Consider the following 15676-nt stretch of genomic DNA (forward strand, 5'->3'; position numbering starts at 1 on the left):
ACACAAATTTGAGCCTTTATTTCAACTAACAAAATGCTAATAAAACCACTCAACAAAAGTGGCACCCTCTACTCTTCTTGGAACATGGTGCAATTGACAATCCAAAGCTTCTCCACTTGTAATGTGGGCTTAAATTCAAATAGCATGATTAACATTTGTTGGAGAGCTTCCATACTCTTATTTGTTCTAGCCCTTGCCATAAGTTCTCAAAATCCTTCTAAAGGTTCCTTGCCTTGTCCTCATCATTCTCCTAACTCATATACTTAGTTGAGTATCAGATCCTTTTGTTTTACAAGTTTCCTTCTTGTCATCTTAACAAAAGTTATTCTCAAAGTCGACATGCAGAATCTGAAAAGTCACTTTAATCACTTTGACCTTATATGTAAAATTTGTTTTTTAGTTTTACCAAATAAACAAATCAAATGAGCTAATTATCTAACAACTTAACACCCTTTTGAAGAATAATTTATTTAATGATTATGATATATAAAATTTTCTTAAGCCAAAAATAACCACTCAAATGAATTAGTATTGAGTTGAGATTGACACACTGGTGTTCATGGGAAAAAAAAGTCACTAAAATTATTAAATTTAAAAACTGTGGGCAGCTAGTAGATTGGCACGAGAAAAACGCGAGGGACGGGTGAGTGACGGAACAAAAACGACGTCCCCTTAAGCACTACTACTAGGCACTAGCAAAGGCAAGTGGGGCTGTGGGAGAGTAACGGAGTTTGTGACAGACAGCGTTGAGACGTAACAGCGTCGCGAGTAAGAAATTCACCACAAGCAGAACCAGTGAATGTGGGACACGTGTCCGGTTCCGCAGACTCGAAACTCGAAACGCACAATTTGGATGACAACCCACGTCGGAAAAAATTAAAAAAAAACTCGGGATTCCGTCGAATAAATACACCTCTCCTTCCATCCCTCCGTTTTGTATCGCTTTTTGGCGGTTTTAGCCTTTTTCGGTTTCGAACATTCGGACGAATTTCTCTCTCTCTCTCTTCAATTCAACACTTGGAGGTTCGATCTTCGACCTAGCTCTCTCTGCTTTCTGCTGCATATTAGATCTTTATTTTCTATGTTCGTTTTTTTTTTTTTACTTAATTCAATTCTCTCTTTCACTCTTTAATTTCTGAGCTTAGAGCATCCGTTTAGTTCGGGTCGATGAATGAACGAGATTCGGGTTTTCAATTTTTCGAACTTCATTTCTTAATCTCTATTTTCTCGGTTACTTCGCTCGCCTTGTCTTAAGTAGCTCACTCGATTTTACCGATAAAAAAAAATTAAGGAGAAAATTGTGGCCGAGAATAATTGGATTGCGTTTTTTTCTAGCGTACTACTATATTTTTAGTTATTTTTTCTTTGGCTTGTAATGAGAACCTTAATTTTGATTTTATTTATTCATTTGAGAAGGACTTAAATTAAATAGATAGTTTGTTTCAGTCGTGCTGCATGTAATACTGTTGATTGAAAGCTTCGAGATTTTTCATCACGCACTCTACTCAATCAACTAGACCCCCTTGACAGTTGTTCTTTTTTCTTTCTTTTTTTTTTTGTATTTTAATTAATATAATTGTTTAATGGTATTGATTTAATTTAGAATGAGCAGCAATGGTCGGGATAATTTTGGTCACTTTGGTTGAGTGTGTTCTTTAGAGCCAAAGAAGGTTATGAGTGGAATTAATTAGAGAGGGAATCTTTTGAGGCTGGATGTGGTTCTGGTCCTGGTTCTGGCAGCGGTATGGTCTCTGTGAATTGAGCGATGTTTGGATTTTAAATGAGCTTTGTGTCAATGGGAGTGTTTTGTGGCCTCTGTATGCTGTTTGCCCTTTTGGGGATGTACAGAAGGGTTGAAGAGCTTTGTAGTGTTTTGTTTTGTTTATGGATTTTATTTTTTTCTTCCTTTTGTTTCTCTCTTAGAGGACATTTGGCTCCCAACTTGTTTACTGTTCCCTCACTCCTTTCTTATAATAGCATTTGTTCTGAATTTTGACAATCATGTATTTGAAATCCATTGGTTTTAATTGTGACATACCGATAGAAAAAACAATGACTAGAAACTTGAATAATCAGAGATGTGGAAGTTATAATTGGGAAATCAAGTCAAGAGGGCTTTGGGGAATTATTATAGATGAAAAATAGATGAATGTTTTGGTTTGGCTATTGTTTATATGCTTTTGGTAATATGCATTCTTGATTTGAATAAATGAGAGTACAATATTGCTTATGGACTTGATTTTCTGCATGAATGCATTAATATGAAATTAGTATAATTCAAGTATTGTGCCCAAGAGACACTATATTTCTGAGTTTGAACCTACACATGCTTCCAAAAACTCTTATTGGATTGGATTGATGACATAAATATTCATTTGGCGTTTCGTTTATGTTTACATAAGCAGTTGTGCTGTTGACATACTGCTTGTTCTTTCCATGTTGAAGCTTTACAGTTTCAACATGGACAAAACTTAGGTGTAGTGCAAATGTGCAATTGGTGCTTTTGGTGTTTTTTGACTTTTTTCCAAAATCAAAACTGGAGTTTTTCACCATGGTAACATGCACTGACCTCTATTTTGCAAGTTACTGAGGTAAAACTCCAATGTTGATTGGAGAACAATACTAAAAGCACCTATGGTACTGTACCTTAATTTTGCCTTTCCAATAATATTTTACAAGTGTAGATCACATGTATATATGTGGATATAAATGAGAATAAAATGATTAAGTTGATGCACATTGAAATTGTAGGACATGAGATGGATCGGGAAGAATATTTGGGGAAGTGTTCCAATATGAAATGCCAAAGAGTAAGATTTTTGCCATTGTTGTTATGCCTTTAAGCACAGATATTTTAAGTTTTAATCTATCATGTTACTTCACAATTCACATTCTTTTTAGTAAGTGTTAGACAACTGTACCTTTGATTGGAAGGTTTTCTTGATCTACAGTATACTTGGTCTTGACAAGCTTAATCTTTTGACAGAACCATTTTAAAGCTATTTATGTGTGAACACTTGTGTGGATTTATGGCATTGTTTCATAATTCTCTTCTTTACTATTGAAATAAATGAATTAGAAATATGGTTTTGCCTAAAACCTATCACTTATGACATCTCTGTTCTAAATTTCCCTTGGTTTAGGTGGATGAATCATATGTACATGCTCTTCAAGATGAAGTAATGGAAGTTGAGCATTTGCTTGCAGAACCTAGAAATGATCATGCTTCCCTGGATGGTATATTACCCTTTAATGAGGAGAATATAGGGAAATGCTATGATACTGAAAATCTATCGTGTGGATTTGAATTTGGTTTGAAATCAAGTAGTGGTATTTCTCAAATGAATTAAAGCCGTTCTTTCTGATTCTATTGCTTGAAATCCATAAATTAGGAAATAACATTTTACTTTGACCATTGGCAAGAAGCTGTGGTTTTGGGTTTGCATTTTGTTGCTGAAAAACTGGAATAAATGAAGTAAAATGATGAGGTGAAAGAATGAAGATTGAAAGGAGAAGCAAGCTGTATAAGAACTTGAATATTGTTGACAGAGATTGCTTAGAAGTCTAGAATTGATATTGCATTTTCAAAGATATTAAATAAAACTTTTTTATATTTGAGATATTATCTTGGATTAGATAAATTTTAATGGTTGATAAAGCTGTATTGTTGTCTTATTATATTCAGAGCACAACAATACTTTTTGCGTTCAAACTTTGGTCATTATATTGATGTTATATTTAATACTGGTGTGTTTACATTCATCAGGTAGTTTGGATTCTCATACAACTTTGAATGGAAAGGATGATTTGGAACTGGAGGTATTTGTCTACACTCTGTTATTGTTGGGGTTATAGTGAAGCTAGTAATTCATATATTTTTATATTTATACTGTTTGTTATTGATTATTTGACTGCTTGAGTCTATTTATCTTCTCAGGTTTTATATCACCTCATCTAATGTCAATTGCATAACATTGCTAGTTACTTAACTGCTACATTGTTTATGGTCTTATTTTGTTGGTCTGAAAATTATCTTTAATTTTGTTAGGCCCTTGATGGATTGCTGGATGATGTTGAAATCAATGATCTTGAAGGAACTGTTGGTTTCCCTGGTGGTACATGTGAAGAATATTTTTTGGGTAAATTATTAGCTGTTCTTAGTGATGTAATATAAAACAATTCATGTCTTCCCCTTACAAATTATGCTTTTTAGATAATTGGTTCATTACATTATATGATAGTCTGTATGATTAAATGATATAGGTTCAAAATTGATCCTTTGCTGCTATTTTTGTAACAAAAAGTTGGTTGTTAACACAAGGTAGGCCTGTGCATTGTCTATTCTTCAAGCCCAAAGGTTCCTTGACAATTGACAACTATAAAGATGTAATATTTCTGCTATGATGTTTTGATAGAAAGAGAGAAAAAAAAATTCATGTTTTTTAACCTAACAGCTGAGTTTTTGACATAGTTGGTTCATGACAATTGACAACTATAAAGATGTAATATTTCTGCTATGATGTTTTGGTAGAAAGAAAGAAAAAAATTAGTTTCTGCTTCCTCTTTTTTGGTACTCCTTTCTGTTTTGCTTATTGAAAATTATTTTTGCATTCTACAGATTTTGGATTTGCTGACAAATTTGAGGAGGTACTAGGCTCTGGTCCTTTTGTAGGTTCACTCTTGCAAAACTCAAGTTCTGAAAGTCATTCTTCCGGATTAAGCGGAAGTAGCATTGTTGATGGGGTATTAGAATCAACAGAAGTACCTATTGCACAATCTGAATGCAAAAATGATTCTCTAGATGAGACAATAACCTATGAATCACATGGTGCCTTCAGGAACAATCCAAGTCAACCATCAAAAGTAAATTGCAGATACAACATTTCACTTGATATACAACATCTGCAAGATTTGGATAACAACCGTCATTTAGCTGGTGGTATATTGACTTGTAAGAAGGAAAAGGGTCCTGTTGAAAAAGGCCAACCTGCTGCACTTAGAGAGAAGAGATTCCGAAAGCCTACTCAGAGGTACATTGAAGAATTTTCAAATTCAAGGTCAAAGGAAAAGGCACCAACTGCTGGTACAAAAACTAAATATTTAAGTGACTCATCATGTGATGATGTACTTCATATAAGAATTAAAGCATTCAAAAAGAGTCCAAGTGAAAAGTCTAGTATTGAAAATAGAGATGTGATGCTTCCTGAGTTGCAAGTTCACAAAGGGCGTCCGAAGAAAGAGGTACTGTTTTCATTAGAGGCATTTTATTCCTTTCTGTAAGAAAGTTATAATTCTATCATCTATGTACTATTATTTATAATCTGTTTTCATGTACATTCTATATCTTCTGGTTTTGGATACTTATGCTTGAGCTTGAATATCAATATTTGATGATTATGTGACCTATTTATAAATTTTATTTCTCACCTTGTATTATTTGTTAAATTTAGTCCACCTACTCTTAATGAATTGAAGTGTGATGTTTGATTCAGCTTACATGCTAATTGATATGAATGAGTTTCATCATGCTTCCCTCTTGTCTTGGCTCTGAGGGAGTGGTGCTTGCTTTCTTTGTACACTTTTTCAAATGCAGGATCATTTATAACCTAGAACAGTCATAAATTTATATTCTTTTATTTCTAAAGCATGATATTCATGTACAGTTCATTTGTGCTAAGTTAAGGTCCACAACTGTTTCTGTGACTGGGCTTTCGAAACAGAATTGTTCTGTGGTTGAGATTTGGTGTTTATGTTATCTACGAGATTTCCCTTGTGTTAGTTGGAAAATTGTAAATTTAGAGACGATAACTGCACATTGATTTACTTGCCTAATACTGTTGGCTATGGTCTGCAGATTTAAATTATTCTCCATTTAACAAGACATATTTCTTTTCTAGAAACTTGAGTATGACATCGAGTCATTTCCCTTGGAATCTGAGGATGAATGGTTGACATCAAAAAGATCTAGAAGGAAAGATCGAAGAAAGCATCAGAAGATGTGGACTCTCCCTGAAGTGTTGAAGTTGGTTGAAGGCATATCTGAATATGGAGTTGGTCGATGGACTGACATAAAGAGGTTTCTGTTTTCTTCTACAAGCTACCGAACTCCCATAGATCTCAGGGTACTTCCCAAAGCTTTACTCATTCAGTTGCACCTTCTTCCAAACCTGTTTTCTAAATGTGATTTCTGCAGGACAAGTGGCGAAACCTTTTGAGAGCCAGTTCTGCACAGAAAAGCACGAGAGAGGTTAGCTTTCTTTTTTTCCTTTCCGGAAACTTTGTTCATTGATGTTCCAGTACTTTATGTAATTTCCAACCTTAAGTGATATGATACTTAAATGAAGTTTTTTTTTTTTCTTTTGAAAATATGCTATCTCTACTCTAGCAAGATTTAGTTTGGGGAACGGAGATAATAATGTAAATGATCATGTGGTGATTGCAGGCTGAACAAAATGACGAGCTTGCCCTGCGTCCCTTGCCATTTAATGTGGTACATCGTGTGCAAGAATTGGCTAAAATTCACCCATACCCTAGGGAACGTGGATCAAAGAAGTTGCGTGTTAGCCAAGCTGGCTCTTCTGTCATTGCTAAAGATTCTCCTCCCCTTAGTCTTAGCAAAAGAAATGTACGTAGGAAGTTTACTTAGAAGTCCATATGGAAAACAGTCCATGGAAATCTATAGTCAAAAGAATCTTGTTGAAATTTAGGTAATCACATTTGCACAATTTTATACTGTGAATTAATTTTATGTTTACAAAGGCACAGAAATTTTGAATTGTAATTATGAGGAATCATTAGTTGTCCTACAATAGTTTGCCATGCTTAATGCCTAATACTTTTATAGTATGATTTTATTAGTGCACTAATCTTGATGCCCGACTAATGTGTTAAGAGCTGTGTCTAACTCAATGTTGCAAATGAATGAATGGTTGAATGAATGAAGGGAACTGATAATGCACTATGTATATAAGTTTTTCAAGATTCTTCAATCACTTTATTTTTTAATAAAAAGGAAATTGTATCTTTAATTTTTGGGGAGAGGAACCGGAAGCATCTAGGGGATGGGTCATTGAGTCACACATCCCATCCTACCCTAAGGCCCTTGATTGTGCTACGCTAGAGCCTGGAGCTCATGATGCTCATCATGATTGGGGTAAACAATGCTGTGTGCTTCATCTTGCAGCATTTTAGTGGCTGTGCTTTCTACAAAGAGTTATATTATTTATGCTTCTCTTTTTCATAATATTTTTTAGAATTAACTTTTCCCCACATCCTTTCATTACATTATCTTATAAGACATTTCTCTCTTTTCTCGTGTCTTGTCTCTTTTTTTTTTATTGACAAATGTTAACAGTTAGTTTGTTAGTAAAAGAAATTAAACCTATAATTTTTTTTTTAATCATCCAATCAATCTGATAGCTCCTCTGGTGTCTTGTCTTGTATGAAAAGTAGTATAGAACCTCTTTTGATACGAGACTAATAGTGTTGATCGAGAGTTTTCCACTAAAAATGGTTTATAATAGAGAAGTTAAAAAAAATACTTTATGTCTTTTATCCAAACAGGCCCATTATGATCGTGGATTTCAGAGAGGCCCCAAGAGGTGAAAGTTAAACGTGATCTTTTTGTCTACTTGAAAAGCACTTGAATTTTGTAACAAAAACAAAACTGCCCAAGCATATTTGTGTTCAGCCGTCAAATGATCTAAAAAAAAATTAGGCCTTGAGAACTCTACCGACGATAAACTCCATTTTGAACTTGACGCGTTATTGGGCCAGGAACAAGTTTCCAAAAGAAGAAATAAGAGGAGTTTGCTTCCCCGAAGGAAGCATGGAGAGGTGTTAAATTAAGGGATAAGGGAAATGGGGCAGTTAGGGAGAAGTGGGAACAAAATGATAATGTGACAGCTCAAGATAACACAGGATTGCACGTGAAATGGAAGCAAAGCAAATTGTGTCTAATCAAATAATTTAGATGCACAAAATAAAATGGCTGCGAACCACAGAAGAGTGTGTGTGAGTGCCTTGAGGTGTCACCAACTAATACCATTTCCTCTCTTTTAAGAGTTATGACACATAATATCCTCACCCACCCGTGAGCCCCCTGGCCCAAACCTCATCTGCACCACTTCCTTTCCTTGTTCCCTCCCTCCCTCTCTCTCAACTCAACATTACAATTGCATTATTCTTATATGTTACTTTAACCAAAATCTAAGTCTTGTAGCATTACTTATGTATAATGTGAGTCGTTAATCTCAGTCATACTAAAATGAGTCAAAAGGAATCCATCAACAGTGATTAATTAGATTTTTTAAGGGAAATTAACTTTTAATAATAAAAAAACACACATATATATAATGTGGCATAGTCTGTTTTCTGAAATTGTTCCTTCATTTTCAACAAATTATGAACTAAATCTATCACATTGATTCAATCAATATAATTTTACGACTTTTGGAAACTTTTACGAAAAAAAGAGTGTGTGTGTTTGTGTTCATTGTTCAATCAGTCTCCGTTTATTTTGACCAAGTTAACTGTCAGAAGGTACATAGTATAGATACGGATACCCAGTTAGTGTATGTATGTACGTGATTCATCACTTTTTATATTATTATAAGACTCTATGTTTTAAAAAAGAATCGGGTATTTGAATTTAATACAACGTACACGGGATTATTGGAAAAGTCTTGTGTTTGGATATATGTTATCTGATAAACCACGTCGGTTATAACTGTTGAAAGCATGTCCCATATACGTTCAAAATTATTATCAAGCATGGGAATCAATTGAAGTGGGATTGTTCCAGCTCAACAGAGATTAAATAGTTGGAGGAAGAGCTTTATTGTCATAATGATCGTCCTCAACTCGAACAATATTACTTCAAGTGAAGGATACCAAAAGAAAAAACACGTTCAAAATTCTGTAACTATGAGTTTGACTGCCTCTGCCCGTGGCATGATTAGAGGTCTGTCTATATGAGAATTTGGACCAATGACATGCAGAAGGAATTTATTTGATTGCATTTTCTATAGTATGAAATGAAATAAATGGAGTTTAATTTCCAGAACATATTATTGACTAATTTCTTAAGATCCTTGAATGGCTTTTATTAAATCATTCAGCTTTTTTGTCTCATACGAAAAACTGTTGGCAGTTTACTGCAAATAATCATGTGTGAAACTGAGCGTGCTGTTCTTTTCAAACCAACCAAGCACAACCGACATTTGTCTTAAAGGGGATGAATCAATGTGCTGGCTCTCAATCATCTCTCTGAGCAACTGTGTAAGACAATAACAGACCCAGAAAAAAAGGTGAACCTCTAACACTGTCTTCTACACCTCTTTCACTAAAAATTGCTCAATTATTCTAACAATTAAGATCCTTTTAATTTCACAATTGCACAACAAAAACTTGGACCTCAAAAAGTATACTCCAATCTTTTCTTAGCTAAAAGATAGTTAATTATTGGTACAGATTATTTGTTTGTGTGCTTTGTTTTTCCTTCACTAGAATATTGTGTTAGATGTACTAATTCTTAGGCAATACTATATAGTGTTACATTGATGATATATTATTCATAAAATGAAGCCAATTAATTTTTAAGCAATACTATTACTGGTTAAGTTTTCTAAAGATCCGTTATGAGGAAACATAGTAAGGGGAATCAAATCAAAGATGTCACATCTACATGTGGTCAAAGTTTTCAGTGTGAAGAGCTGTGAGTTCCATTCTCCACTCTGCAACCAAAGATATTTGATATTTTCCTTCCATCCCTTTTGCAATACGTAGCCCATTTCCTGTGCTCCTGTGAGCTATGGAGGGAACAGTGAAACTTATCCCAAATCCATTTGCAGCAGCATGTAGCAACTAGCTAGGAAAGTTTATATGTCTTGTTATGTACGGATAGTACCCTCTTTTAGTTCTTAGAAAAAAGAAAAACAATGCTTTAGCCAACATGCACAAATTTAAGATAATTTAAGATATGTAAGTAGTGAGCTAAGACAAATCCAAATGGGAATAATATATTCACATTCTAACAAGGAAAAAGCACTGAAAATTGATAGAGACATTAGCATTAATGCATTATTATTCATAAAAAGTGGCTGATTAATTACAAGTTTACAACTTAGCTCATCTCCCACAATGTAAAAGATTAGTATTAAATCGTTGATAACCACATAACTCCACTTCCTGAGCAGATCTCAAATCCATAATCACCAGTATGCACACAATCACATTATTATCATATATATTTTGATCCACTTTGTGGCACTAAATCAATTGTATTGTGGACTTTAAAATACTTGACTGTACAACATTTTTTTCAACGATTGCAATTCATAAAAGTTGAAGCTAGCCCTTCTCTGAATATAAAGAAAGTGCCTGTATCTTTTATCCATACCTATGTATTAGAAATAAGTGGGCTTGCACTTTGTCCAAGAAACTTATCCCACCCCCTTTTGCATATCTTATCTTTGTGGGGTCTTTAAATATATAACATTGAGGAGAACTTGGAAGTTGGGAATGAAACAGTGATTAAGCACCACCCCTTGGAGAATTGCAGAGAAGGACAGAGCCCTTACTTCCTAGGATTGATGTTAATTAATCAGCCATATATATGAATGATATTATATATATATATATATATATATATATATATATGGATTTGTTAATATATACGCTTTTATTTTTTTCTTTTATAAGTACGTTAACAAGTTATAATTAAAAATAATCTTAAAATATATTAATGATATAACTTCGTAACATACTTATTAAAAAATATAGGAATGTACACGTTAATAAATACTAATGAGATTTTTTAACATATACACCCTTATATGCGTTAACACGTGTATATGTTAACAAAACTTATATATATATATATATATATATATATATATATATATATATATATATATTATCTTAAAATCATTGCCAATTGCCATGCATGTTCGTACAGTTTCGTATCAGAGATATATACAATAATATTACTCTAGCCAACAAAGTCAGCAACTATCATTCAATAACTGGCACATTTGAATAATACTACATATATATAAATGCTGATCCCCATAATTAAATTAGTAGCAAATAGCATAGGCTACCAATCATGTCAACCATTTAATGCTCCAGACCATAGGTTCTTGCCATGCCACAATTATATATACCTTATCACTTTCGATCTCAAGTACTCACTGCACTTTTAATCCTATTCATCTCTTTCTTTTTCACTCTCTCTATCTCTCTCTCTCTCTTGCAAGTAACTATGAAGTCAAGATTTCTTAGAGGGTGCCTTAACAAGTGCAAGAAAATGTGCCTTAACAAGTGCATATCTTGTGAGGACTGTTGTGAATGGGCTTTGTGGTCTTCTTCTAATTTTCATGAAGCTTGCTCCAACAATATTCCAAGTGATGTTCCAAAGGGTCATTTGGTTGTGTATGTGGGAGAGAACCACAAGAGATATGTGATCAAGGTTGCATTGCTCCACCATCCACTCTTCAGGGCCTTGTTGGATCAAGCTCAGGAAGAGTATGATTTCATTGCTGATTCAAAACTATGCATTCCTTGTGATGAACACCTCTTCCTTAGTGTACTTCGATGTGCTAGCTCCCCACAGAACCAACGAGTGTGTCTTTGTCTTTGAGGAATTTCACTTTTGGAACATTCTTTTCGTTTCTTTCCTTGCTGTTGAAATTCTTAATTAGTTCTAAGTTCTAACTATATATGCTGATATATATGTAGCCATCCATAAATATATAATTAATACTATGTTGTAAGTAGGTTGAGGCATAATTAAGTGTCATTAGCGCACTGATGTAATTCATCAATTCAAGAAGAGAGAGGATTCTAGCCCTTAGCATAACGTTTTCAACCAGTCCTTATATATAACGAACACTACAACTTATAAAGTTTTCACTGAAGTAGTAAAATTAAGTTTTTCCTATAAAATAAAATCAACTCATATACACTTCAATTGCTGATAAAAAAAAACTCATACACTTCAATTTTTATAGAATCTTCTAAAAGTTTATTTTAACTTATAAATAAATTTTAACTTGGGAATTAAGTTTGATTTATATATTTTTGTTATTTACTTTCTTCTATTATAAATATTTATGAATGAGTGTATATTCAAACATGTCCTTATCTATTTTGTTGCTTTAAATACAAGCACGAGATTAGAGTTGGTAAATTGGGCAAACGCAAAACCAGCTTTCGAACACGTTACTAAAATAGTGCTAAAGAACCAGCAAAATTAGTGCTTTAATAATGACTAGGTATGGCACATTTAAGAGTGGAGAGGTCAGAGAAGGCATGTAATGTAAACAGTGTCTCTTTCCCCTGTCTCATTTTTTTTCTCTTTTTAATTTAAAAATAAGACAGTAATAAGGAAAATAAATAAATAAAATAAAAGGCAGTAAAAATTAGGCTAAAATACACTTGTAATGTAAAAGATTATATTTAATTTAGTTATTGATATTTTAAAAGGTTCAATTTAATCATTCATATTTTCAAAGTGAGTCAAAATAGCTATTTCAAAATAATGATTTTTTTTTAAATTTTGGATCACAATTTTGAACTTTGCTATGACACTTCAAGATGTAAAAAATTTCTTATCAAACTCACGTATATGAAAGGCGATAAACATAATAAAGATCATGTAAAAAGTGAATCAGGGAACAAAAAAAAAATGAAAATCTAGTAATAAATTCTTTTCTAATTCCTCTTGAAACTCATTTTTGATGTGATTTTTATTATATTTGACTCCTTTTTAATTTGAACATTTATTGTATTTCATAATTTTCATATAAGTAAATCAGACAAAGATAAGTTTCACGTGCGTTTCAAATTAGTAAAAAAAAAAACTCAAAATTGCATCCAAAATTAAAAATGATGATTGTTTTGGAAGGACCATTTCAACTCACATTAAATATACAAAAGATTAAATTAAACTCTTTAAAACATATAGAATCAAATTAAATATAACTAAAAATAATGTATATGTGGATGGCCTTGATATTTATAAGAAGGATAAATGAATGCTTTTAGGGCGGTTCCCATTCCCTTCTCTTTTTTAACTTTTTAGCCTCTATTTGCTTGCAGAGAAATAGGAAGGACGGGAAAGGATGATTTTTTTTTAGGGAGAAAGAGGGAAAATAATATGATACTTGTATTATTTTTTATTTATTTATATTCATCTCTCTTCTCATCTCTTATCTATTTCTCTTCAACTTATAAAAAAAGGTTTATTTCTCTTTAATCAAATATATTTAATTTACAATTTATTTCTCACCTAATTTCATTCACATTTTTTATTTTCATCTATCTTTTTTCTCTTTACCAAACAAAGCATAAATGCTATACATTTGAAGTGAGTATTAATTTTTCTCTTTTAATTTAAGAAAATTGTTATAAAATTCAATAATCTAATCATATATAATATTATTTTATTACATGACATTGTAAAGAAAATACACTTTCAATGCATATTTTTTCTAAAAAATTTAAGCTAAAATATAATTTTTTTAAATTGTAATTTTAGTGCTCATTTAAAAAAAAGGCTTAATTACTCATTTGATTCTTATAATTTCATTATTTATACTTTTTAGTTTTAAAGTCGTTCTTTTAATCTTATAGTTTATATTTTAATTCTCTTTTAGTCTATGTAATTTGAAAGTAACTTTTTTAGTCTTTAAAATTTACATTTTAATTCTCTTTTAGTCATTACCATCAAAATATGAATAACATTATCAATTACAATTAACTACAAAAATATTAGCTAGTAATTCGTAACTAATTTATTGTAATATAATTTGTAATAAAAAAATAGATGATAATTTATAATTAATTTGTAATTAATTATTTTTATATATATTTTGTGTATTAAGGACTAAAAGGTAATTAAAATACAAATTATAGGAACTAAAAAAATCACTTTCAAACTATAGGAACTAAAAGAGAATTAAAATACAAACTATAAAGACTAAAAAGACTACTTTTAAACTATAAGACTAAAAGATAATTAAAACATAAATTATAGGGACTAAAAAAATCACCTTCAAAATATAGGAACTAAAAAATACAAATAATAAAATTATAATTATAGAGACTAAATGAATAACTTAACCTTAAAAAATAGTAATTTTCGTTCAATTCTCATTTTTTATGTTTTATTTTAGTCAAATTCAACTTTGGACCTAATATATTCTTTTAAAGTATGATGAAAAAATAGTTAATTAAAATATAAAAAATAAAAAATAAACATGCAAAATTAAAGATTATACTTGCATATTTTCTATTTTTAAAATATGATGAAAAAAATTGTGAGATTAATGTTACTAACTTTTTTATTATTGTTTATTATTAAAATAATTATTATAAAAAATAACAAGAGAGTGAAAAAAGTAGAGTTGAACCTCTTTAATATCCAAGTAAATATATAACTCAATATTAAATTAATTGTCCGAGTAAATAATACCTTTCTTCTCCCAAAAGTCTTTTTCTATCATACAAAAAATTGTTGCTAGGCAATTATTTCATCCCTCAAACATAAAATATAATGTTCCAGAACATCCTCATCAATTGTATCTAGATTGCTATTGGGCTGACATTTTTCTTAAGAAAAAAAAACTCTTTAGCATCGCTAAATATTCGTAACCAACTATAAGTTTATGGAATAATTCAATCAACTAAACCAATCAAAACAAATGCTGAATATATTATAATATATAGACGAATGATTGGATCTTCAAGCAAATGTTTTTCTTGAGGCTAGAGCATGACACATTATTATGTTATTATCGCATCTGCCATGTGACATTTTTTATACATGCCATGCCATGTGACATATGTGCAACTATCAAAATGAACCCAATCTAAATAGAGTATGAAACAGTACTTCAAATTTACTTACTCAATTAATAAAAAAAGTTAAAAATATATTTTAGATGTCTAATAAATGATGAATTTTTATTTTAAATTTTTAATAAATTTTTATATTAAATCTTTAATATTTTAAAAATTTTATTTTAAATTTTTATCATCAGTAATGACACTTATGAATGAATTTTTTTTTAACATAATTAGTGGTCATCATTACTTAATTCACGGAAAGGATTTAATTTTATATATATATATATCAAAGATTAAATATATTGTAAAAATTTATTAAAGACCTAAAATAAAAAATGGTCATTTATCAAATATGTAAAATATATTTAAGAAAAAAATTACTTACCGAATAATATTAAATTCAAAATTAAAGAGATCAATAAGACAATATGCATCCCAATAGGAAAGGCATGGGAGATTCATTTGTGTCTTTAGCTTGTCCGATGTTGTGGTAACGGATACACTGTAGTAGCTTTGAGCACTTCACTCGATCCGAGTATATTTAAGCTCAACTAGAATTTTAAAATTCTAGTCAATTCAAGATAGTCAATAACCTCAACCTAGTTGACAAAAAAATTTAAGAATATATTTATTTATTAAAAAATTATATGTGATTAACTTATTAAACTCTTTAATATTATGATAAATCAAAAGACTGTAGATGTTGTTATATCATCAGTTAATAATGTTATTTAACAATAAAGATTAAAGTTTTAAAAAAATTACTAGAGGCTAAAATATAAACTTAAAAAGTCTTTAAAAAAAACAAAATAAAAACACTCTATTA

At 31.1% G+C, this 15676-nt stretch overlaps 2 protein-coding genes across 2 annotated transcripts; both read left to right on the plus strand.

The window, feature by feature from the left end:
* The first annotated feature begins 875 nt into the window (after window positions 1-875).
* LOC114372162 lies at window positions 876-6866 on the plus strand. The gene is made up of 9 exons (XM_028329598.1): window positions 876-1023; window positions 2752-2810; window positions 3144-3237; window positions 3767-3819; window positions 4049-4139; window positions 4619-5241; window positions 5898-6122; window positions 6194-6247; window positions 6443-6866. The coding sequence occupies exons 2-9, from the start codon at window positions 2760-2762 to the stop codon at window positions 6644-6646; spliced, it is 1395 nt and encodes a 464-aa protein (XP_028185399.1). The 5' UTR covers window positions 876-1023; window positions 2752-2759; the 3' UTR covers window positions 6647-6866.
* A 4339-nt stretch (window positions 6867-11205) lies between these two features.
* On the plus strand, window positions 11206-11674 carry LOC114369579 (indole-3-acetic acid-induced protein ARG7-like). Its single transcript, XM_028326815.1, has one exon. The coding sequence runs from the start codon at window positions 11264-11266 to the stop codon at window positions 11639-11641; it is 378 nt and encodes a 125-aa protein (XP_028182616.1). The 5' UTR covers window positions 11206-11263; the 3' UTR covers window positions 11642-11674.
* The last annotated feature ends 4002 nt before the right edge of the window (window positions 11675-15676 follow it).

The sequence above is a fragment of the Glycine soja genome, chromosome 10, assembly GCF_004193775.1.
Source record: "Glycine soja cultivar W05 chromosome 10, ASM419377v2, whole genome shotgun sequence".
Classification (NCBI taxonomy): domain Eukaryota; kingdom Viridiplantae; phylum Streptophyta; class Magnoliopsida; order Fabales; family Fabaceae; genus Glycine; species Glycine soja.

Excerpts from the sequence above, each read along its gene's own strand:
- LOC114369579 (XM_028326815.1), top strand. The coding sequence starts at position 11,264 with ATGAAGTCAAGATTTCTTAGAGGGTGCCTTAACAAGTGCAAGAAAATG.
- LOC114372162 (XM_028329598.1), top strand. The coding sequence starts at position 2,760 with ATGGATCGGGAAGAATATTTGGGGAAGTGTTCCAATATGAAATGCCAA. Across the intron at positions 2,811-3,143 it reads CCAATATGAAATGCCAAAGA|GTGGATGAATCATATGTACA; the intron begins GTAAGATTTTTG and ends CCCTTGGTTTAG. Across the intron at positions 6,248-6,442 it reads CACAGAAAAGCACGAGAGAG|GCTGAACAAAATGACGAGCT; the intron begins GTTAGCTTTCTT and ends TGGTGATTGCAG.